The sequence below is a fragment of the Eurypyga helias genome, unplaced genomic scaffold (assembly GCF_000690775.1).
Source record: "Eurypyga helias isolate BGI_N326 unplaced genomic scaffold, ASM69077v1 scaffold21161, whole genome shotgun sequence".
NCBI lineage: Eukaryota > Metazoa > Chordata > Aves > Eurypygiformes > Eurypygidae > Eurypyga > Eurypyga helias.
The window spans coordinates 935-23,511 of NW_010233009.1; the positions used below are offsets into that span (position 1 = coordinate 935).

Here is a 22,577-nt window from a genome sequence, read left to right on the forward strand (position 1 = left end):
CATAATTCTTCCTCCAGAGTAAGACAACAGTGTGAAAATACTTTTGAAATGCAAAACCTGGACACTTCTCTTCTGTGATCATCTCTTTGTGAGACAAGGTACTTTTAACAGGCCTTTTGTCAGAGGGGTGGCAGTTTTGAGGAAGTTCAGTATTGCTCCGGATGGTTTATTAACTGTAAATTCACTTCCTTTCAGTGTTGAGCTGTTTTAAAGGCACAAATTAGATTTATTCAGAACACTTCTTACAAGGAAAAAGGCTTTCCTGGGCAGAATACCATTAAATTTCTGCCGTCGTTTCCTGAATTGGAGGGTCCTTTTTTTACTCTAGTCGTGTTCACAGGCATAGCTGGGCAGTTAAGTCACTTGGGTTCTAATTTTGCAAGGACTTGTATTGCGAACAAGCACATGCATGAGATACCCTTTGTAGTGCCTCGCAGTATGTGTCATCTGTGTTTTACTTAGCACAATAGGGCTAAGCTGGGAGAAGAGACCGTTTACTGATGCATGTGGTATGACTGTATCAGACCTAATAGTAAGTTGCTGAGTTGAAGCCTAGTTCTTAGTACGTGCTAGCGTAAAACCCCCATAACTTGAACTTTCTCTCTTTGTCCGTGTCAGGAAATGCATTTTCATTAAATCCTGCCTTAAGTATTAGGTTCTCTCTTAACCTGGCGCTGACTTTAACACACGCAGTGTGAAAATCCGCTTGTTCATTCTGGAAACACCAGTTATCAAATGTTGGCTAATGTCTGGCTATTTAATTAAAAAACAGACAGACATTCTGTGGGCTGAGGTGACAGTGTTTTAGTTTGGGTTATGTGGAAGATGCACGGTTTGGTGTAAGAGAAAAGTCACAATTCCCAGGCTTTCCTCTGGGACTAGAAGCCTGTGGAGTACTCCTGATATTTGAGGCTTTCAAATGAAACTTTCATGAGGCTTAAACGTTTAAGTTGTTGAGAATATTAAAATGCAGTAGCACTTGGGCTCATAACAGATATCACCTGGCTGCTCTGCAAACATACCAAGCCTGTATCGGAGCAGTTTAGACTCAAAATCCCTTGGGTTGATCGCCAGGTCCGTTTTCACTCCCAAGCTTTTGCTCGGGCAGACATGCTCCCTGCGCAACCTGGCACGCTTCCCTCCACGCACAGGCGAGAGGGGGTGCAAAGCTTATATTGAAGTCTGCCATAGGATTTGTGAGGGTGGTTTTATTGGGATAGGTGGAGATTCCACCTGTGAATCGCCGCGCTTGTGTGTTGCTTACCGTGTGACCGGTTTCCAAGCAGTCAGTCTTCCAGAAGCGATAAACGTGAAGGTCCTATCCTGCTGTATAGGGAATGAGAAGCCTGAGGATAAGACCTTCGCTCTGCGTGTGCGGCCTTTTTTGAAGGTAGAACTATGGTCTGAATCTCTTATGCTAGGGAAGAACTGGAGATGGCAAATTTGTCTGGATCTCCTGAAGCGTAGCAGTTTGACTGGAGTGACTCTCTCTAATCTCTTAAGACTTCTTCCATGGTATTATGGAAATACAATGTGCTTAAAACCTGCTTTTTTTATCTGCAGTGTTTTTCAGTGTCTTGGTTTGTACTTGGTAGCATGTACGTGAAAGGATTTGTTCTTTTACTGGAATCTGATCGTTTTCCTGCTCAACAAAATTACATCTTTTGATTTGTTATTGCAGTACTGTTTAATTATGTGAGTTAAAAAAAACACCACAAACACCTTAACTAGAATTGTAGGCATGATATCTTTTCTTTAAGTCCATATTTTCTTTCTTTTCCCCAAAAAAGTCTCTTCCAGCAGTTCGCTGTGTGTACTCAGTTGCCAGATTTAAAATGATAGCGTATTAAATGCACAAGTGGGAGTCTTGGAATTAAAGCCTTGTGTTATTAGCACCAGTTAGTTAGGAACTTAAATTGGATTAATTTATTTGAAATGTTTCTCGAGATAACTCTGGGAGGCGGTACCCGAGTGGTGTTGGGGTTAGGACTGAAAGCTGTGTTGGGTCGGTGTTGTTGGGGCCCAGGAGTGCTAAAGAATGAAAATGCCCTCGGTGTGGAGCAGCTGGGAACAGCTCCCCAGGCTGTGTTGGAAGCTCCGAGGCTGCTCGTGCGCTGCATGCCATTGAGATGCTTTATTAGTTCCCGCGCTGAGCGGAACCATCCCTGTGCTCCGTGATGTATGTTACAAGTGTACGCACACCCTTTCTAAGGTGAAGTAGTTCAGCACGCTTTTCAGATTTTCTTCATACATAACGGATGCTTAAAATATTTAAAGTTATTTGAATACCATTGGTGAAACTTAAAATTTTTCCACGAGGCTGAGGGTTCAAGTGCTTATGAATTTGTTCATGTTGTAAATCATCAGATTTCTACCAGAACTTGTGCTGGAACTTTGTTAGCATGAAAACTGACACCCTGCTGAATTCCATTAAGGGGAAAAAAATCCCCCCAAAACAGCATCTGAATCCTGTATGATTTTAGTTGTGCTGTGTTTTCCTGTAGTTCTGGTAAAACTATTGTGAAGCTGTTGTCCTAATTAGGACCACGTCAAATACCAGCAGAATAAAAATAGAACGTCGGCTTAGCCTGGGAGGGCAACTGTTACTGACAGCGATTTCTTTAGACGCATCCCCACGTGATCCTCCATGCTTGGGTAACAACTGGGATGGTAGTGAATGGAAGCAGCACAACGTACAGCCCAAGCGAGCGCTGAAATTGCCCGAATGTGACCCTTTCTTGTCATTGCAGTGCCAGAAATGGGGGAAGGTTGGTGTATTGGTTTCAGTGTGGTGAATTAAGTTTATAAGGCTTCGGTGTGACTTCTGAATGGTGTACATATTGAACACAAGAGGGTTCAACAAACATTCGTTGTTACTAGGAGTGTGACTAGATCCAGAATTAATAAAGCATGCGGAATTTGACAGATACTTAATAATCATCACTCTTCTATATGGAGAATGCCATGAAGAGCGAGGGTGTGCATGAAAGCATTTATTAGTTTATTTTAAATGACTGGCATTGATGAATCATCTGATTGTTGAGAGGAAGACTGGAAGTGGGTTATCTCTCCAAAACAGATGTATGTTTGTGTTCTGCCGTCTCTAACCTCCAGTGATGTGAAATGCTGTATAGCAGTCAAAGCATAACAATGAAATATAGGTAGAAGCAATACTAACAGAGTAGTAAAACACGCCTCTTGCTGATGCATAAGTCGCTGAGGATCTGTATTCTATGCCGATGGGTGTGAGAGCTCTCATTCTAAATCTAGTGACAGAAACTGTGTATTTTGGGCGCTGCTGATAGCTATTAAAGATGGCTCTCTTAGGTGGGAGATAAGATACCCTTTACACTGTGTTACTTTTTTCTGTTTGGAAGCTAACCTTTAATTAAGAATAGCATAGTACGGTCTGAAGCCACACTGGATACTAATTAACTCCAGTGCCTAAAGCCATGCTGTCTCTTAAGGTTTCCTGCTGTTTGCACTGGATAAATATTTATGCTTTAGCGAGGCATTAACTTCAACCCGATGAGCAATGCATGCAACTTCAATATTTTTGTTAATGCTAAACACCACGATTCAGTAGTATTAGTATATATTATTGCATTTTTTTTGGGTTGGGGGGAATGAGAGGAAAGCCCATTACACTTGAAATATGTGCTAGAGAATTAAAACTAATAATAATTAAGCAGTTCATCAGTCTGTTGTACAGAAGCTAGTGCTGGATAATATAAGGTCTTTATGAATGTCTGGTTAGTGGACAAGGCTGTACTGCATCGTTGTGGTTTGTTTTCAGGTACTTGCGTCTTGTACTCCTACGTGAAGACAATTGTTTTGTATTTGAAAGTCTCTTTAATTCTACAGTGTTTGCCATATTAAAGGAAATAACTGCAATATGTGTAAAAACATTAAGTTGACCTAAAAAATCTAAAAAATTGCAATTAACAGATTTCTAATACCAGGCACCATCTCTGAAAATAAGGATACTGTGAATATTTTCAAACAGTATGTCATGCAGTACATGCTGGATGTACTGTAGTAACATCTCTGAGGAAGCAGGCTATAGGATCTTCAGGTACAAAAATGAAAACTTTTTATCCCCAGGAACACTTCTCAGTGTTTGCTGGCTGAAGGAAATGTTACTCCTCCAGGGTTGAAGTAGATTGCGAAATTGGACTGCAGCATCAAGTATTTTGTGTGAGGCTGGTGAAGGGAGATTTTTTTTGAAAGCATGGGGAGGAGTCACGTTAGGGAATTCTTTAGCTCTTGGTACTTCGTGCTTAGGCAACAATTTTGTGTTCCTTACTGTAATTTTGCCCTGGATTTTGCCGGTGAAATTCTCCTACAGTTTGTGGTTAGTAGCACATCTGGCTGAACCAACTACTGTCTGCTCAGTTAAAATAATATCTTTCTTAATGACTTTCTTTAGATTGTGCCAAAATACCTACCTGTTTCGTGTCGCGTGCTGCGTCCACGCTGCTGCTTTTACTCCGTTACAGCTTTTGGGCTCAGTGAGCTGTAGTCTTTCCACTCGCATCTCTCACACTCCCAATTATATTGACTCCGTATGTCAGGTCTGGAAAGACTAATAGGCTCCTGCTGGTTTTTTTTCCTGCTTTGAACTAAATTCCCAGTGCAGCAAGCCAGAGAAGCAGGTGAGAGGCTTTTGACAGTAATTCTCCACATCCGCTTACACCCGTGTTCTGTAGCTTCGCCAGTGCTGGTGTTTACCGATTCCTGCCTCTCCTGAGAAAATGTACCTTTAATTGTAAAGCTGAGGAAAATTCAAGGTTCTTTACCCCCCTCCCTGTTTTCTCAGCAGCGTTTTGTGTCAGTACTGTAAATGATGTTTTCACCTCAGTGGTGTTGTGATGAGATCCTGTACTTAGAGAATCAAATTTGCCATGCTACTTAGTGAAACGCAACAGAAGGAAAATCTGTTTTGCAGACTGCTTAATGATACTGCTTCAAGTATCGGAATCCTGTTGTTTCAGCTGGAATTGGTTGAAGTTTTTTTGGGATTTTCAGTAATGTGTGCAAGTATGGCACAGCTATTCTTCCAGCACTTGTGCATCATGTTAGAGATGGGAGAGATCGCTAATCTCCTCAGCCAACTTTTAGTTTTTTTGTGCCTTAATAACTTTTGTTTGGCAGACATATTTTCAATAGTATTTTTATGTCTGAAGCATATGCATAAGCACTGGTTACCAAGAGTTCTTACTAGAATGAGTACCTGTGCAGTGGTATTTTATCCCCAACTGTTGTTACTGGCAAGCTGTAGCTGTACAGGGAAAACTGATAGGGATTTTCCACCTGAAACTTAAAGTCATCACAGAAGGTACCTAAGCTGTGCAGTTCCTTTGCGTACATAATGCGTACGTTCATTCATTCCTTAAACATCTTTGATTCATTCCCATTTTAGTGGGATTTAAAAGTGTTTTAGATGAGTGGATGATAGTTCACCTGTGTTCACGGAGTTGCAGCAATCCAGTGAAACACTGACAAGGACTAACTTAGTGATTTTACTGCTGCTTTTTGGTGTGGTAAATTAAAAGCCCTGTATAGATTCAGTAGCAGCAGTAGGATGTGGGTATACTTACTTGATGTCAAAAGGAGAAGAAACACCTAAAAGAAGGACCCTGCTTGTACAGTAAACAGAGGAACCGACAAAAGCGGGAATTGGAAGTTAATGGAGTTTTGAAATGGGAACTGAAAGATGCCTCATTTACCCTTCAAGCGGTTCCTTAAATGTGTCTACTGATTTTGAGTTATGGGTGCATGATCATCTTGTGTTGTGCAGTTATTAGCCCCACCCCCCAGAGTCGTACTGTTTGACAAGTGGCCTCTCGCTGAGATGGTGCCTGCTTTTTCCTCTCATGTGGTGCAGCCTGCTTTGCTCTTGGTTCGTTGCAACTCCTCTTTCCTATGGACACAGCAGATGTTACAGACCTAACATGTTGCTTCCTGGGGTTGTTAAGCTGTATTGATATCGTTCAGCTCTGGTTCATTTGAGGCCAATGTGTCCCAAATACGTGTGTAGTCAATGACCAATTTCCATGTATCGTCGTAATTACATCTGCCATTGAAGTGACTTTGCAGTTGCTGCCTGTAAGCAGAACACGCTAAATCAAGTTCGAAGTTCACAGACTTCAGGTTATTGTGGAGACAGTTTTTGGCTACTTTGCTGTTAGACTACAGAAGTAATTGTCAGGCTGTAAACCATGAAGTCTGTGCTTTGAATTTCGAACTAAATATTGAAGTACTGCTCACTTCCTCCAGAAATACAAGATATGAAGGTCTTAAGGAATGCATGTAGAAATCAGGCCTGTCTTGAGCAGAATACATCTTGAGATTTAATGAGAATGCAAATAAAAGAAAATGAATGCATGCTCTGTTATTTTTAATCTTAAACTATTTTCTGCTACCTAAGTGATACCAATATAAATTCATTGGAAACTTTGCGTTGTTGCGGCTTCGGAACAATGGCAGACTACTTGGTGATACCTGGAAATCGGTACGTGAGTTGCTCAGATAAGAGCCCCTCCAGAGCCTGCGTAACTTGAGTTTCATTAGATTTATATTTATTTCTTGGAATAATTAATATTCCTAGCTTTAGATGCTTTCATGAAGTGGGAACTTTTTACTTGAAGAGCTTTTTTGTCTAATAGGAATTTAACCTCAGTTAAGATGCCCTACAGTGTAAGGCAAATGACACCTTTTTCCCTGCTTTGTCCCTCTTAGGCTTTTGGGATTTGACTTCTTTTAAATTACAATACAGAGCAAGACATAGAGGGTAGTAAGTGGTCTGATGCTTCAAGTGGCACACGCTTGTCTCTACTACAGCGTTGAAATGCTGTGTGGCAATAGAGCATTTCACGTGTTGGATGTATCTTTTCTGAATGAGAGAAGTGAGAGTCCTGCTGTTACTTTTCAAAAATCTTAAAGGGGTCATGTTTTTCTGTTGCTTATAAAGTATGTAAAAACCACAAAGTTGTTCTTGGGTGCTTTGAAATGTTTTTTTTAAATTAATGTTTCCAGTCTTGTGAGTATAACAGGCTTGTATGGGAGGATTGGTTTGGGGGTGGAAGGGGTGAGGACGAATGGGAAAACTGCCATGGAAAGATAAAGTGTATTTTTCCTGAAGCTGTTTAACAAGGCATTACGTGCATGTATCGATGGATCATTTTAATTCTGTAACTTAACAGGGAGCCATCGTCAACCACTGAAAACAAACTAAACCCTATGATTATTTTCAGGATTGCTGTACCCCTCCTCTGGAAAATGCACCTTCATATAGCTTTTTTCTGTCAAGATGAGCTACTAAAACATGTTGATAGACCACCATAAATACCTTTTTACTATAAAATCTGTGGTATATTCCTAATAGCAAGGTTCCTGCTTTTCTCTCCTGATCTTTGGGGATATGATAGAATGGTATACTGGAGATATTTCGAAAATAATAAGTTATCCAGAATGCTAATGTTGCTGCATTGGTAGTTAGTGTGATGGGGTTGTATCCTAGCACTCATTTAAAATAAATGCTCTGGAGTACAAGTAAAATCAGACCTTCCGTTGCAGTCACATTTGGTCACGTCGGGTGTTGCTGCACTATGTTGTAGATCTGCTTCTGGGTAAACACACCATAATGGTTGTTCTTGCAGTGTACTAAGTTCCTCAAAGCCTACTCCTGGGACATCCAGGATTTGTGCCAAAAGCATAGTCTCATGCTTGTTTCAAATACAGTGTGTTGGACTTCCTCAGCTACAAGTGGGAATGCTTTCAACGGATAGTTCTTATTTGTGGTTACGTGAACACTTACACGTTTGCAGTGTAGGAGTCCAGGTCGTAGAGGGAAGCTTTAACTGCAGATATGTGACTGGTGAACGAGGGTATGATTTCAAAGCAGACAGAATTATCTTTAGATGGTTTGCATGCTAGTAATACTATTTTATATGTTTTTCAGAACTTATAAGTTACCTAATTTAAGTAAATAAAAGTCGGTCACCTCTGAAGGACCTGTAACTTTCACAACTTAATTCTCAGTTTGTGGAGCTCCCCACGTTTTGTGGAGGTGGAAAGAGGATTCAGTTGCAATGAAGTCCCGAGAGCTGCTACAAAATCTATTCCTCCTGGGGCTGATGTAGTATCTTTTAAAGTCAGTCTTTGGCTTGCAGGTAGGCATCTCTGCCTTTACAGTTAAATTGGGTGCAGTTACCTGGAATGGGGTTGGAAATGGGCAGAATCTCCCGAAATCTCATTCTCAGCCAATGGGGTTGGGAAGTTTTGGCCAAAAGTGTTGCATTCTTGGTGTTGCTATTAAAAAGCAGAAGGTGAAGAGTTTTAAAAATGGAAGGTGAAGAGCCTGCTGAAATGCCTGTACCTGCGTTTTGAGCTGTCTCTTTCCTTCTGATAAGTCACTGCCAAGCTACGTGTCAGATGAATGCTGCTCCACTTGCCCGAGCTGAAGCTGCATGGTGTAATGGTAGAAGGTGCTGGAATTGTGCCTTTAACAGTTGATGCTCAGGTGAAGTACAGCCTCTGCTCAATTCTCTGCATGCTTTTTAGCTCATACTCGGGCTATTGTGCAGCACCTGCTTATGCTTGCTTTACACTGGGTCTTTGCAACAGCTGAACTGACTGGCACCTTTTTTGGTATATGGCTCAAAGTTCTAACAACCTCAAATTTGAGATGACTTGCAATTTTCACTTAGAAAAGAAGACTTGGTTTTAAAATCAGCTTGCAGCAAACAGACCTTACAAAGAGCTGGGTTAAATGAATAACTACTAATACATTATAGTAACACTGAAGTTTGAGGAGGCAAGGGCTAGATGTCACTGCATGGTTAGCAAAATAATGCCATTGAGTGGTTCAAGACGAATGCAACACTGAAATGAGAGCTGCAACGTACTAATTCTCTCTGCCTAGTTTGTTCTGTTTCACTATTTTAAATTTAAATTGTCTTTGGGTTTCAGGGAACCTTCCTGACTTCACAGGGATGTGGGCCTGGGGAAACTAGGGTGCATGAGAAGAGTAAGTTTACTTTGGGTTTCTGCAGAGAGTGTTTCTAGTAAGTGGTAACATGTGCCTTGCCACTTTCCTTTCCAGGAGTGGTAAGAGCAGGGTGTCATGTATGGTGGTTATCACTTGTCCATAGAGGCTCTTGAAACAAGTTACAGGAGTGCTGATAAATAGAAGACAGACATTTCTAGAGCTTTCTAGTTCATTCTTACCAGAGCATAAAGAAGATACCTTTATTTTAATACTAATGAATTTTGTTGCTAAAGCAAAAAGAAAAAGGAAAAAGTGTGTGGATTAGGTCACTCGTGTAGTATGAGCACACTTGTTCCCTTTTGTATATTTCTGCTTGTCATTTCAGTTATGTTTGATTAAGCTTGTGGTTGTATTCACTTTAATGTTACTTTAAATTCTATTTCCTTATGGCGCATATAGTTATTACCTTGATTTTTCTTGGTGTATGTTAAACTGTTAACTGTATTAATCCAGAATAAGAACATACCTTAAGACAAGATTTTTTCAACTGTGTGTATTTTATTTTATCTAAGACTAGGCTGTTTATATCTGTTCCAAAAGATTCAATAAGATGTAAGCAATAAGTATTTGCATGGAGTAAAACAAAAGAGGAAGCAAGCATAGTTCAGCTGCTAAGAAAAACCATTTAGAAAGTAATTGCTTTTACTTTATTTTCCTGTAATGAACATAACTATTGGTACATTATGGGTGATAGAAAAGCTAATACTTGAGGAGATGCCACAGATGAATTAGCTTGAAAGAGAGTAGGGCTTCTGCAGGCTGAAGAATGGGCTGTAACCGGAGTAAGTTGGCTTAGAGGTGACCAGTTTTGACTGACGCTGCGCTTATAAGGGTGGCAGTTGTACTTCCTGTGTGCTTTTGCGCAGGAGGCGACAAGGAAGAAATAGTAAAGTAGGATTAAAACAAAAATTCAAGCTGTGAAAGTTACATCTTAGTTCAGTTTGGCACTGTACTGGTAGGGCTGCTGTTGCACTGCTGTAACAACATAAATCTGACTTACTATGGCCTGTATACATCCAAGTGAATATATCAACGTGTAATCTCCTATCTCAGTGAGTTGTTTAGTTGGCATGAGTCGTTTCATTGTCTTGAGCGAGCTATCTCCTTGCTGGCACAGGTCAAGTACAAGGTTAGTTGCATACAAAGGGAGGTTGTAATCGTTATTTGCTAATAGGAAGTTAAGCATATATAACTGCCAGGAGCCAAAGATCAGGATTAAAATCTTCAAAAGCCTACGCTTATAGGGATCCTATCTTTTGCTCAAAGCTTCTTAAAAAGCTTTCATCATGAATGTTTTGGGTCACGTGTGCCCATGTGACTGTTTGCCAGCACTGTAAATGGAGTTAAGACCTCAACTGTAGGTGACATTTTTGGTGGTGTGTCTGGCTGCGCGCTTTTTTTTTCCTTCCCCACGTTGATAGAGTTGAAAGGTTTTAGAAGGCTGTGAGTTATAGTTTGGTATGACAGGTATTTGTGGGGGTTTCTGGGCTGCAAAGCATCAGTATTCTGTGGTGCTGGATCCTTGGCACAAGAAACAGCTGCATTTAAGACAGGTATTTATGGTTTCTTTACAGTCTAGTTAATGCATGCTTTCTGTCTTTCGGGTAACTTTTTTTTCCTTATTTGCTGTCATCAAAAATGAATTAAGGTCTGTCATCTGTGGCTGAATATTATTACAGATTTTTAAAATCTTAGAGCTAATGGATATCATTCAGGAGGACTCTTTCATTTGATGGGCAACTATCTTGTCACTTTGTCATATCTCAAGTGTAAACTGTTCGAGAGGCATATGTGCACGAGATCAGGAAATCTTGTTTATATCATGGAAAAATCTGTTGCCCCCTGACTCTCCAAGGCTGACATTCCACACTGTGATCGAAAATGGAAGCTGCAGATAAGGTGGTTGCTTCTGGCACTGATGGGGGACAGGGGGAAGCAGCAAAACTGAAAAACACCTTTGGCAATATGAAATTCAAATTGACTGCAGTTTCAGTTCCTAAGGCTCAGTAACCTTTACAAGCCGCTGGGAACAAACACGTTCAAACCAGTTATCTGTGTGTAGGTTCACCACCGTATTGAGAAGACTGCGGTGATGACCACACTGCATCAGACCAGAATCTCTGAAACCTCCTTGTCTAACTGACTGAATAGGGGCCTAGAAAGGAACTGATAGGGGAAGCTGAAGGAGTGTTCTGGGCAGACAACTTCTGACTTCAGCTTGCTGAACTGGAAGAAATCCTTACATATTTAGTGGCTGTGGATGGATTTCTTTCTATTAATGTGCCCAGGCTTCTTTTTTCTGTGCGTTTATGTAAAGTTCATGTACTTGGACTTGGCACTCAACACTTTGGTCACGCTGTGTTTGGTAACTCCTCCTGTTTGTTTTGAATCTGTCACCTGTAGTTTCACCTAATGCTTGTTAATTCTCCTGTTAGAAGATGCTGAACAGCCATCTCTTGTCACTTCAGGAATTTGCTTGATCCTGAGTCAGTGATGCTTGCTAGCTGTCTTGTTGCCACTGCCTGATTTTACACTGAAGATAGAAATTACAAGAGGGTATTTGGTACTGAGTCTTTGAGCACTGCTTGCATTGTGTATTTGAACAGAGCATGTGACTGTTTCAGGCTTAGCACAATGGGGTTTTTGTCTTTGTGCAAGTTTGGAGAATGTCAGGAAGTCAGACCTGGCCTTTGTGGTTTCTGCAATTTGCCAGAGTGGTTTCTGGAGTCCACAGTAGCATCAGTTTCTTTTCTCAAGAGACTTGGAATGATTTGCTACCTGTTACTGCACCTACAAGTATCTGAACAGGATAGCTTGACCATATCCAGAATTGTATAGCAAATGGACAGACCACTAGAATGAGTTTTACATTAACATCCAGAAAATACATTCTCTTCTTTGATAATTAATTCAAGAAGGCGCTTGCCTGAGTGCGGTTTCCTGGGCTGAGGCTTAGCAAGGATTGTGTCTCCCAAACAAGTTGGGAGAGAAAAGGGTTCAGCAATGTGAATGTTAAATGTAGACTGTAGTCCTTAAGTGAACTTGATATATGATGCAGATCTCATTAAAAAGTTGTTAATATTACTTGTACTATTTCAGAGGGTATAGGTGGTCGACCCTGGCTGGAGGCCAGGTGCCCAGCAAAGCTGCTCTGTCAATCCCCTCCTCAGCCAGGCAGGGGAGAGGAAATATAATGAAAGCTCATGGGTCAAGATAAGGACAGGGAGAGATCACTCACCAGTTACTGTCATGGGCAGAACAGACTCAGCTTGGGGAAAAAAAAAAAAAAATTGCTGATCAAATCGGAGTAAAAGAGAACTAAAATCAAATGTTAACACACCTTCTACTCCTCCCTCCCCTCTCCCTCCGCCCCCTCCCTGCTTCTTCCCAGGCTCAGATTCACTACTGCTTTTCTTTACCTCCTTCCCGCAAGTGGCAGAGGGGGACAGGGAATGGGGGTTGTGGTCAGTCCATCACACACTGTCTCTGCTGCTCCTTCCTCCTCAGGGGAGGATCCTCACACCCTGCCCCTACTCCAGCGTGGGGTCCCTCCCACAGGAGTCACTCTTCCAAGAACATCTCTGACGCAAGTCCTTCCCACAGGCTGCAGTTCCTCACAAATGCTCCAGCGTGGGCCCTTCCCATGGGGTGCAGTCCTTCAGGAGCAGCCTGCTCCAGCCTGGGACGCCCACAGGGGTCACAAGTCCTGCCAGCAAACCCGCTCCAGCCTGGACTCCTCTCTCCAGGGGTCTACAGGTCCTGCCAGAAGCCTGCTCCAGCAAGGGCTGCCTATGGGGTCACAGCCTCCTTCGGGGATCCCCCTGTTCCAGAGTGGGGCCCTCCCTGGGCTGCAGGTGGGTCTGTGTTCCCCCATGACCCTCCATGGCTGCAGGGGGACAGCCGGCCTCACCATGGGCTGCTGGGGAACCTCTGCTTGGGTGCCTGCAACACTTCCTCCCCCTCCTTTTCCACTGACCGTGGTGTCTGCAGGGTTGTTGCTCTCATATCTTGCTCTCTATGTCTGCAAATTCTCTCTTCTGTTCACCGCTACTCCTTCTCAAACATGTTATCCCAGAGATGCTGCCACTGTTGCTGATGGGCTCGGCCTTGGCTGCTGGTGAGCATGTCTTGGGGCTGGCTGGCATTGACTCTGTCAGACACAGGGGAAGCTTCTAGCAGCTGCTCATGCAAGCCACTCCTGTAGTCCCCTGGCTACCAGAACCTCGCCAGACAAACCTAATACAAAGGGTAAGAAAAGTTGAGCCCTGATTGGCCCTTCCCTACTTTTGTGTGCAACCTACTATAGAATGTGAGATCAACATGTACCAGGGACTTGATCTCGTTTGGGTCTGGTACATCCTAATAGAATGCTCATGAGTTTACTTTGTTCTTCTTCTGGGATGAGTTGACATATTTGGCTGATGGTTCATAAAAATCGTAACTCTCTGCTCCATGTTTCCCTTAAGCTAAGAAAAAAAAAATTCTTAGCAAATAGTACAAACTTCCAAGCAGATACTTTTCAAATTAGGTAAAGACACAGTATATGCTTTCCCTTCTTTTCCAGCAATTCCCAGAGGATGTCACTTGAGCAGTTTTTGGCTCTTGGTTTTGTTTTTTCCAGCTCTGTGACTTCCACTAGCAAATGCCTAATACTGTGATTCCAGAAGGTCAGTTCTGCCGAACTCAAGAACTCATCCTTCATCCAAGTCCAGCCTCCTTGTACTTAATCCAGATTTCATTTTCATGCATGTGTGGATGAATTCTCCAAAGGCTGGATAGCTTTAAAGAGTAGGAAAGCCACCTATTGTAAGAACAACCTATGCATGTGCTGTCTGTGATTTCATTCAAGGCTATGATTTGGTATTATTATATTAAGAAAGTCTTGAGTGACAGGTATGAAAAACTGAAGTAATTTACATAGATGGATCTTTTAGTAAGTTTGCCAGAGAATACATCTTCATTCATCTTGGGCTTGCTTTCTACCAGCTCAGTGCATAGCAACTTTTTCTCCCTTCTCTGTCAAAACCAGTAAGTTTCTCTTGTATTTGTGCTGCAATGGAAAAAATGGTCTTTGAGTCTTTGTAGAAGTCTTTTTTTCCAAACAAGAAAATCGCTTTTGTCAGATAAGCTTTCTTGTATCTTATTCCAGTTGTACTACTCATCTTGAAACAAAGCAAAAAATGCTCTCTCCTATGTAAGAAGAGTTTTATTATAGTATTAGAATAGAGCAAGGTCGATTTACAGCTCAGAGGTTGCTTATTACTTGGCAACAGACCCAGAGAACAGTCTCACCTCAGGCTGTATCACAATGGATTGCAGACTTCGAGTGGAATGGAAGTTAGACTTACTCTCCTCTTGTTGCTATTAGAGCTCAAGTTGCATATATCCTGGGGTTCCAATGTTAGGCATTCGTAAGGGCTGTATGGCCTTATGTATGTTTACTTTAAATAGATATTCTACTAGGAAAGCCAGTTGGTTAATTATTGTTTAATATAAGTCCTATTTCTTGCTGCTAATCCAAGATGAAACTCTTGTGGAAAATACTCCATTAACTCACAAGGCATAAACACACAGATAAACTTGCCATGTGTTAGCTGGGCTGTGGCAGCTGTGCCTGCTTTCCTTGTGTGGCAAATAGGAAGTTATGTGAGATCTGCAATGAGTGTCACCTAAAGTTGTTTCACTTCATGTATGATATAAGCTGAGAATATATGTGTCAGAGCTGTGACCACCTGACTGTTGCAGAGATCCATCACAGTTAATTTTGTTCTATCATTTGTATCTTTGAGACTTCTTCCTTTTCCCTGCAACCGTCTCCTATGGGGACATCCAAATGATTCTGCCTCTTACTCTATTGGACTGAGGAACATGGGGAATTTGGAGTTTTTGTCAAAGTACTGTTTGATTTATGGGGAAAAAGGCAATTTGTTTTTAAAGAAATACTCAAACTGTACTCATTTTAACTCATTGCAGGGACTTAAGAGGAAGAGACTAAGGAAAAAAGTCTCGTCAAAGGGAATGACATGCGGATGTACCTTAAAACAAGACATTTTGGGGAAATACTGTGTAGAGCCTGCTGTAGTGTTTGAATTTCCGTTACCATTTCAGTATTTATAAAATACATTCTCAATATAATTTTAGAGCTTTTTTTTCCTAAGTAGCATGTATTTACTTCATCCACTTTGTTGTTTTAATTCTGTAGTGATTGAGGCATCTGATGTTTACAGTGGCCTATACCTTGCAATTGATTCCACTCAAACGGAGCTGTAATTAAATGCTGTCCATACATTGTTGCAGTCCAACTTGATCTATTATTTAACTAGCACAAAATGTGGCAATCTTCAGTAAAACAGTAGGTTGCCTGCCTGTTTTCATAGATCCCACACACCTGATATGTGTAACGGAGGCTTTTTTTTTTTTTGCTTCTAGGGAGAGATTGGTCTAACATATAATATTAACCTTTGTCTTCAAGGAAAATAATTAGAAAATTAGATTTCTTATTTTTGACACTCAAATGTGCATTGCTGTGGGTGCATATGCGTTTGAGGTGAAACAGTGTATTCAGAAGGTCATAACAAATTTTTTAATGCATGAACGTAAAGTAAGGACAGTCTCTTTTGTGCATCTCTGTGCCTTAACTCTCAATGGAATGCCTCTGCGACTTTAAAAATCAAAGATCTGGTCAGTAAAAGCTTTGTCCTGTTTCTTTTAGTTCAGCTTTTTATAGATTTCAGTTAAAGGTTCATGCTTTTGCCAAAAAAAAAACCAAACCCAAAAAACTTGCCTTCAAAAACACAGTTGTAAGAGCTTGAAGTGTTGTCCTTACTTCAATGGATAATGCCAGCCTGTCGTGGTTTGCTGAACCCAGCACACAGCCAAGGATGCTTTTATTGTTTTTACTGGTCAGATGAATCCTGTGTTGTGTGGGAGCTTTTAATCTGAAGATAACCCTTGATGGATCAGTAGAAATACATGAAAAAATGCATGTCTTCAATAAACGCGGTGGCAGCTATGGACTGGAGTATCTAGGACTCCCCTGGACACTTAAATCATGGGTTTCTTGCTTTGAACAGTCAATATTAGCACAGGCATTGGTGCTATTAACGCGGCTCAGTAGGGAATGGTTACTATTGTCAATCCTGCTGTAGTATGAGACATCGCAAAAGCCTTCGTCCACCTTCACGGGGTGAAGGTAGGGCTAATATATCCTGTGAGTCTGTAGGAACTGGTGAAGTTGTTGCTTCCATGATTGCAGTAGGACTAGCCTTTGTGTTTGTTAGCACGCAGTATTATCCTTAGAAGCCTCTCTTCACAGCAAGGTTTGACACACCATCTGTACCATTCAGAGGCCACTAATCTATATGGTTGTCATTATACATTTAGAGGCCATCAGTGCTGGTCAGAAAGAGTTGGTATTTAACTCGATGAGTTTGTTTCATAACATTCCTTCCTATTTCTTTGTTGATACAGGATGACAGAATGGGTGAGTATTGAGTGGACTGCTGGAGATCAAGTCCAACCTCCTTTGCTTAAAGTAGAGAAAACTGGAACAGGTTGCTCAGGGTCTTGTCCAACTGGGTTTTGAAAATCTCTCATGGATGAGACTCCTCAGCCACTCTGGACAACCTTTTGCAGTGTTAACAATGTTACAGCGACCCGATAACCCTTACATGAAATTACATTTAAACCATTTTTCAGTTTCAATTTCACATTGTGCCCACTGCCTGTTGTCCTGTCCCAGGGTGCCAGTGACAGGAGCCTGGTTCTATCTTCTTCACTCCCTCCCCTTAGGTAATCATCTACATTGATAAAATCCCTGTGAGCCTCCTCTTCTGCAGGCTTAGCAGTGCCAGCTCTCTCAGCCTTTCCTCATGTGAGAGGTGCTGCAGTTTGTCCATCAGCTTTGTGGCCCTTTCTCAAACTCTCTCCAGTATGTCCATGTGTCTGTTGTGCTGGGGAGCCCAGTGCTCCAAGTGTGTCTCACCAGGGCCAAGCACAGGGAAGCATCACCTCCCTTGACCTACTGGTGGTTTGGGGGCGGCCAGCCATCTGTGCAGCTGGGGTGCGTGTGGCTGGCTCGCCTTCCCCTTGCTCATGAAGACCCCTTGGGCTTTTTCTGCAATGCCACTTTCTGGCTGTGTGGCCCCTGTGTGTGGTGGTGCCTGGGGGCGTTTGTCCCATCACCCACCTTTGTTCCTGAGGATGTTAACCTGGCCTGGCCTGGTATGGACCCCCAGCATACACCAGTAAGGCTGGGTCTCCAGCTGGACTTTGTGCTTCTGGTCACAGCCCTTTGAGCCTGGCAGCTGAGGCAGTTTTGCTCTGAGAGGCCTGGGGTTGCCGGGGGCTGCTCTTGCTGATAATGGCAGAAGCAAATGTGGCAGTGAGTGCCTTGGCCTTTTCCTTATCCTTGGTCAGCAGGTCCTCTGTCTCACTTAGCCGTGGAGACCTAGTCATGCTGTTGCTGCTGATATTTTTGAAAAAGCCAGTGGAACCATTCTTGAGCATTCTTCCATCTGGCTTTGATCCTTCTTCCTCTTGGGATCCTGTGCTCTGCTGTGTCATGGTCCCTGCAGCTATCGCTGCCCCAACCTTCACAGTGCTGCCTGGTTTTTCCATGTTTCTAATTATGATGTTCAGCAAACTGCCTGTCCTTGTTGGCTCCTCAGTAACCTTCTTCAGGAAGTTGTAATTGGTGCACTCCAAAAACCGTTGGAGTTTGTTGTTGTGTTGTCCTTCTGCGAGATAACAGGGTGGTTCATGTTCTGTATGAACACCAGGTGCCTGTAAATGGGAGGCTTCTTCAGTTTTATGAACAAGGTCTCGTTATATTTCATCGTGATGAGTAGCAGACACTTGCCACAAGGTCACCCACGTTGCTCTGCCCTCTCATCCGTGACCCCTAAGTGCTCAGCTTATTCACCCACAAACCCATACTTGGTTATCAGTACTTCATGGCTAATTTTAAACTGGCAAAGCAAAACTGGATGGGTTATCTCACATGATTGAACATTTTACCAATTGAGTGTTGGTTTTTTTCTCAGATGAGTATTTAATTTTGTTATAGTTTGAAATCCATGGTCACAATTTGGATAAGCTGATGTGCATTGTTAAATAATTTACCTATACCTATACCTAGGTATCCCCCCCAGCATGCTCTTTTAATCACTTTCTATCTTAATGATACGTTGCTCTTTGTTTCAGAGTAAGACACTCCAAAGGATGGTTAAGTGTTTTCTCAAAAATTAAGAGAAAACAGAAATGAGTTTCAAAAGCAACTCTGTCTCTTGCGTTTAAGTTTTGGTGCTGGTGCTCTTGCTCTGTCTGAGATCTGTGCGGGATGTTGGACAGGGGAGCCTATCTCAGGCTCTATGCTGGGGCAGCAGGCTGGTTGTCTTGCAGTTGCCATGATGGGGGAGGACTGAAAGGTTTTGTGTCAGCCTTTATTTCAGTGACCTTTTCCAAGATAGGAATAGCAGTTGACTAGGAACAACTTAAACAGTCATTTCTTTTCAGTGAGTCCGTACAGTTTTCTCTCAACTTCTGTAAGCTGAAAAATAAATTGAAATGGAGAAGGTAATATTTTCTGTTTTCAAAATGCCATTTCTGCAATTCTTGACTTACTGAGCTTCCCACGCAATACATATTTGGAATTTATTGAACTGCTGTACATGAAGACTCCCATGCTTAATGCCTCCAGCAGCTTGTATAAGCGAGGTAGAATAAAAGTTCAAAGTAATGTCAGCATGTGAAATGATAACGAGTAAAAGCATGTTAAGATTCTTTAAATATTCACAGGGACTTAATTTTCATGATCTGTTTAATGCAGTGGCTACATAGTTTTCACAAACTGTTAACTTATTCTTTCAGGCTGAAGGTTTTGGAACGGATGTTGGAAGATGTTAGCTGTGGATACTGGTGTTGTGGAGGAGTGGTTATCGGAGTTCAAGGTATTAAACTCATATTTAGCCACTAGTGTTTAAATCGCTGCTGAAGCGGTATGCAGGAGTGCTTGATTACTGTAGACTATGAAGAAAAGTAGTTACCTTGGAGTTTGCTGAGATAATGTGTTGTATGTAAATGTCTGCTTGAAATAGTTTGTTTTTTCCTTGTCCTCTTTGGGATTACGTGCTTCCTGATGCAGAGCAGTGAAAATACATACCCCAGATGAATGGCCTTGTTGGTTTGAGTTCGGACTAGGCTTGACTGTAGCTCCTGGTCTGCTTAGATACACTGGAAATGTCTTCCTATCTGTGTAGTGGAGTATGATCTTCTGTGAAGACCTACAGATAAGTAGTGCCGCAAGAGCTGCGAGCAGTCAATTTAAACATACAGCTTCCAAAATGTTATTAAAAAGATCAGATTTTTAACCTCCTAAGTACTGGCAGAAAATCTGTTTAGTGTTAGAGAAGAGCTGTTCACGCCAACTGGAACTTGTGTTCTTTCAGAGTCATACTATATACTGTAGTCATGTTCACTAGCTGTGTGCAGTCAGTCTTGAGAAAACTTAAAAGTATGGATCTGCAAACTGCTAAGTTTCATAGTACTGCAATTTCACAGTGAAATTTCACTGGTATTGCAACTGTGAAACTTGGCTTTTACCTATTTCCTATCCACTGTCATTACATTCTGTATGAAACTGTCTGCAGAGTGATAAAATTCAGTGTCTCTTCTGGTAATTCTGTTGTCCTGAAAACATGGTGATTTCTGTAGTATGTATTCCTTTGTGAAACAAGTTTTAGTTTATAATAAACTCTAAATAGTAACTTGTAATGGAAAATTTGTTGATGAAATAGCTGTTATTTTTTAATGATAAGGATTGCTTTTTCTACTAGTTACAATATTTTTATTTTAGACACTGCCAGAAGCATCCATATCCAGCTATGCTACAAACTTGAAAGACAAGAGTACTTTGATTTCATCTCTTTACAAAGTGATTCAGGAGCCACAGAGTGAAGTGAGTATATCTTATCTCTCAGATAAAATGTCTGACATAACACCAGCAGAATAAAATCAGACCTTGTTTGCTAGTTAATTGTGTTCTAACTATGTGGACTACATGAAGAGTCTCCATCAAAATGTTTATTCTTAGTAATGACATCCTTCCATGGAAACAATAAGTCTTGTAACCTACTGATTGTAGTTAAATTTGTAGATCATAGTCACAGGCTTCAGGACTGGGGTATAGAATTGAGAAATATATTAAGCAATTGAAAAGGTGTAATTCAATATCACTTGAATGTGAATCTGTTGCTATCAGAAGCTTGTCTATTACAACCCAAGAGAACAATGTTAGATGGGTTTGCAGTTCTTCCACGCTACTGCTTAGGCTTTAGGGTTTTTGTTGTTGTTTTAAGTACATAACAATATAAATACACACACTGATAAAGTGGATGTATCCTTGCTGAAATGAAGGCCAAAAAAAAAAAAAAAGAGTTGGGGGAAGGGGGCAGGTTTGCTCTGTACCTGTGTCAGGAATATGGTTCCATACCCCATGACTGCACTTGATTTTAAAGTGTCCTGTTGAGCTGGTTTTGGTTGTCTTGTTAACTGTATTGTCTCACTTTCTACCATCCAGCAAACATTTGTGTGTTATTTTTAAATTTCACCAAGTCCTTGATTTCTTTTTCTCACAAGACCCAGCATAAGGAACCTTTCCACAGTTTGAGATGATTCCAGTAGTGGTCAGAAGATAAAGTGCTTTCAGTATATACATTTTTAGAGAAAATGCTGGTAAAGAAGCTCCCCGGTTGTCCAGCAGAGAAGAAATGTAATTTTACTTTGCAGCTCAGAAAGGCATTCTGAGTCATTCCAGCTACTGAGTCAAGCCTGTCTGGTCTTCAGCATGCATATCAACATGTAAATTAATCTGATGAGTCTCCTTGTTGATGAATGTCAAATTGATACTTACATATGTTCTTTGATTTCTTACTACTTCTGGCTATCACTAGGTTTCTCAGGGACCTTAGCAGCATGGTGGTCAAATTCTGCTCGAAAAGGTGGTTGGGATAATTCTGGGGGCAAGGTATCAAAGATTTCCTTGTTAGTGAGGCTTTGAACTGAAATGAAGAGGCAGTGCTGGCACTGAGTGTTTTGCTGCCTGGGGAGAACAGTCCTAAAATGTTGATGTGGATCGTTAGCTCTAAGAGTACCTGTCACTTGTGGAAAGGGCTGCTTAGGGCTTTCCATGTTGGGAAGATACTTAAAAGCTAGTAGTTAAAAAGACAAGTAATTTCCTTTAATTCTTATTTGAGATCTACTAGCTGCATTGTGTAATGACAGCTTGCTTTACAGTGTGGGGTATGTGCTGTCCTTCATCAGCTCGTGTATGTATCGTAAAGGGGAAGGATTAATGTGTGAACGCTACAGATGCTGCTGAGATTAAAAAACAGACAGACAACCCCATCTGTATACACTTGAATACATGTACTTCTAATATAATAATTTTTTGTACCTTAAAATCGTCATTAACATTGTTTTGGGGAAGGATGTGTTCTTTTTTTAAGCTTTTGAAAAGTATCCATGTGTATTTGCATCTGTGACTACATTTCCTTGCTGGTTCATTTTTGATTTACATATGGGTTTCTTTGGTTTGCTTTTACAAAAATTTAATAATCAGTTTGTGAGATAAATGAACTACTTGCTTGCTATAGCAAAGAAATTTCCTGTTCATAGTAATTTTGTAAGTAAGGACTTTGTAATTATCTTTTGAGGTTCCTGGGCCACTGATGGGTGAAAAATGTAATTCAATACAAGGAGAGTGTTCAGTAGATGTGAAGATTTAAAGGACTGACTGAGTGCAACAGTGTAAAAAAAACAAACAAACAAAAAACCCCACCCAAACCCCAACAAAAAACCCCAAGATAACAACAACAAAAAACTAAACTCCACAAACCCAGCAACAACAACAAAAAAAACCCCAAACCTCATAAAAACCCTGCGGTCTGTTTCTGCGCAAATTCAAGATTTTTTTACTTTCTATGTAAAACACTATTGCTGTCCTTCTGGATAGTGGCCACTTAGGCATTAGCTTTGGGAAGCAGAAAGTATTTGGAGTCTCTAAACTCACTTGGATGCAGCTTAAAAAGAAGGATGAAATTGCTTGGACATTATTCTGTTCCAGCATGAAAACAGTTTCAGCCTAGATGCCTTTTAGAAATGCTTTAGTGTAAAACAGTATCTTGAAACAGCAACAATCATTAGTGCGTTTTGATATTAGGTTGTAGCATGTGGTGGCATTTTGAGGAAGAAAATCTGTTTTTTACTGATTACGCATTTAAATGTGCTGATATAAAGCTGTCTCAACCGAGATAACGATGTGAGCATGGATACCTGTCATAGCTGTTTATGTGCCTTTTAAAGTTCAAGCACATCATTCTGAACTGATTCTTCACTACAGGAAGCATGCAGATTGTGTGAAATACGTAAGCTGAAGATGGAAGGCACTTGTGCTGGTAGTTTTCTAGAAGGATCTCTGATGTTTTGCTCCTAAAACAAGTTTAGCTTGGATTGATTTTTTTTTTTT

General features: G+C 41.2%; 1 protein-coding gene across 2 annotated transcripts in view; it reads left to right on the forward strand.

The window, feature by feature from the left end:
- Positions 1 to 18,928: 18,928 nt before the first annotated feature.
- FAM126A (family with sequence similarity 126, member A) overlaps positions 18,929 to 22,577 on the forward strand; it is a 22,087-nt gene continuing 18,438 nt past the window's right edge. For both annotated transcript variants that reach the window (XM_010161602.1, XM_010161603.1), the window contains exons 1-2: positions 18,929 to 19,002; positions 19,908 to 20,009. In XM_010161602.1, coding sequence (XP_010159904.1) covers positions 18,952 to 19,002; positions 19,908 to 20,009 — 153 coding nt within the window. In that variant the 5' untranslated portion in view covers positions 18,929 to 18,951. The remainder of the gene's footprint in view (positions 19,003 to 19,907; positions 20,010 to 22,577) is intronic.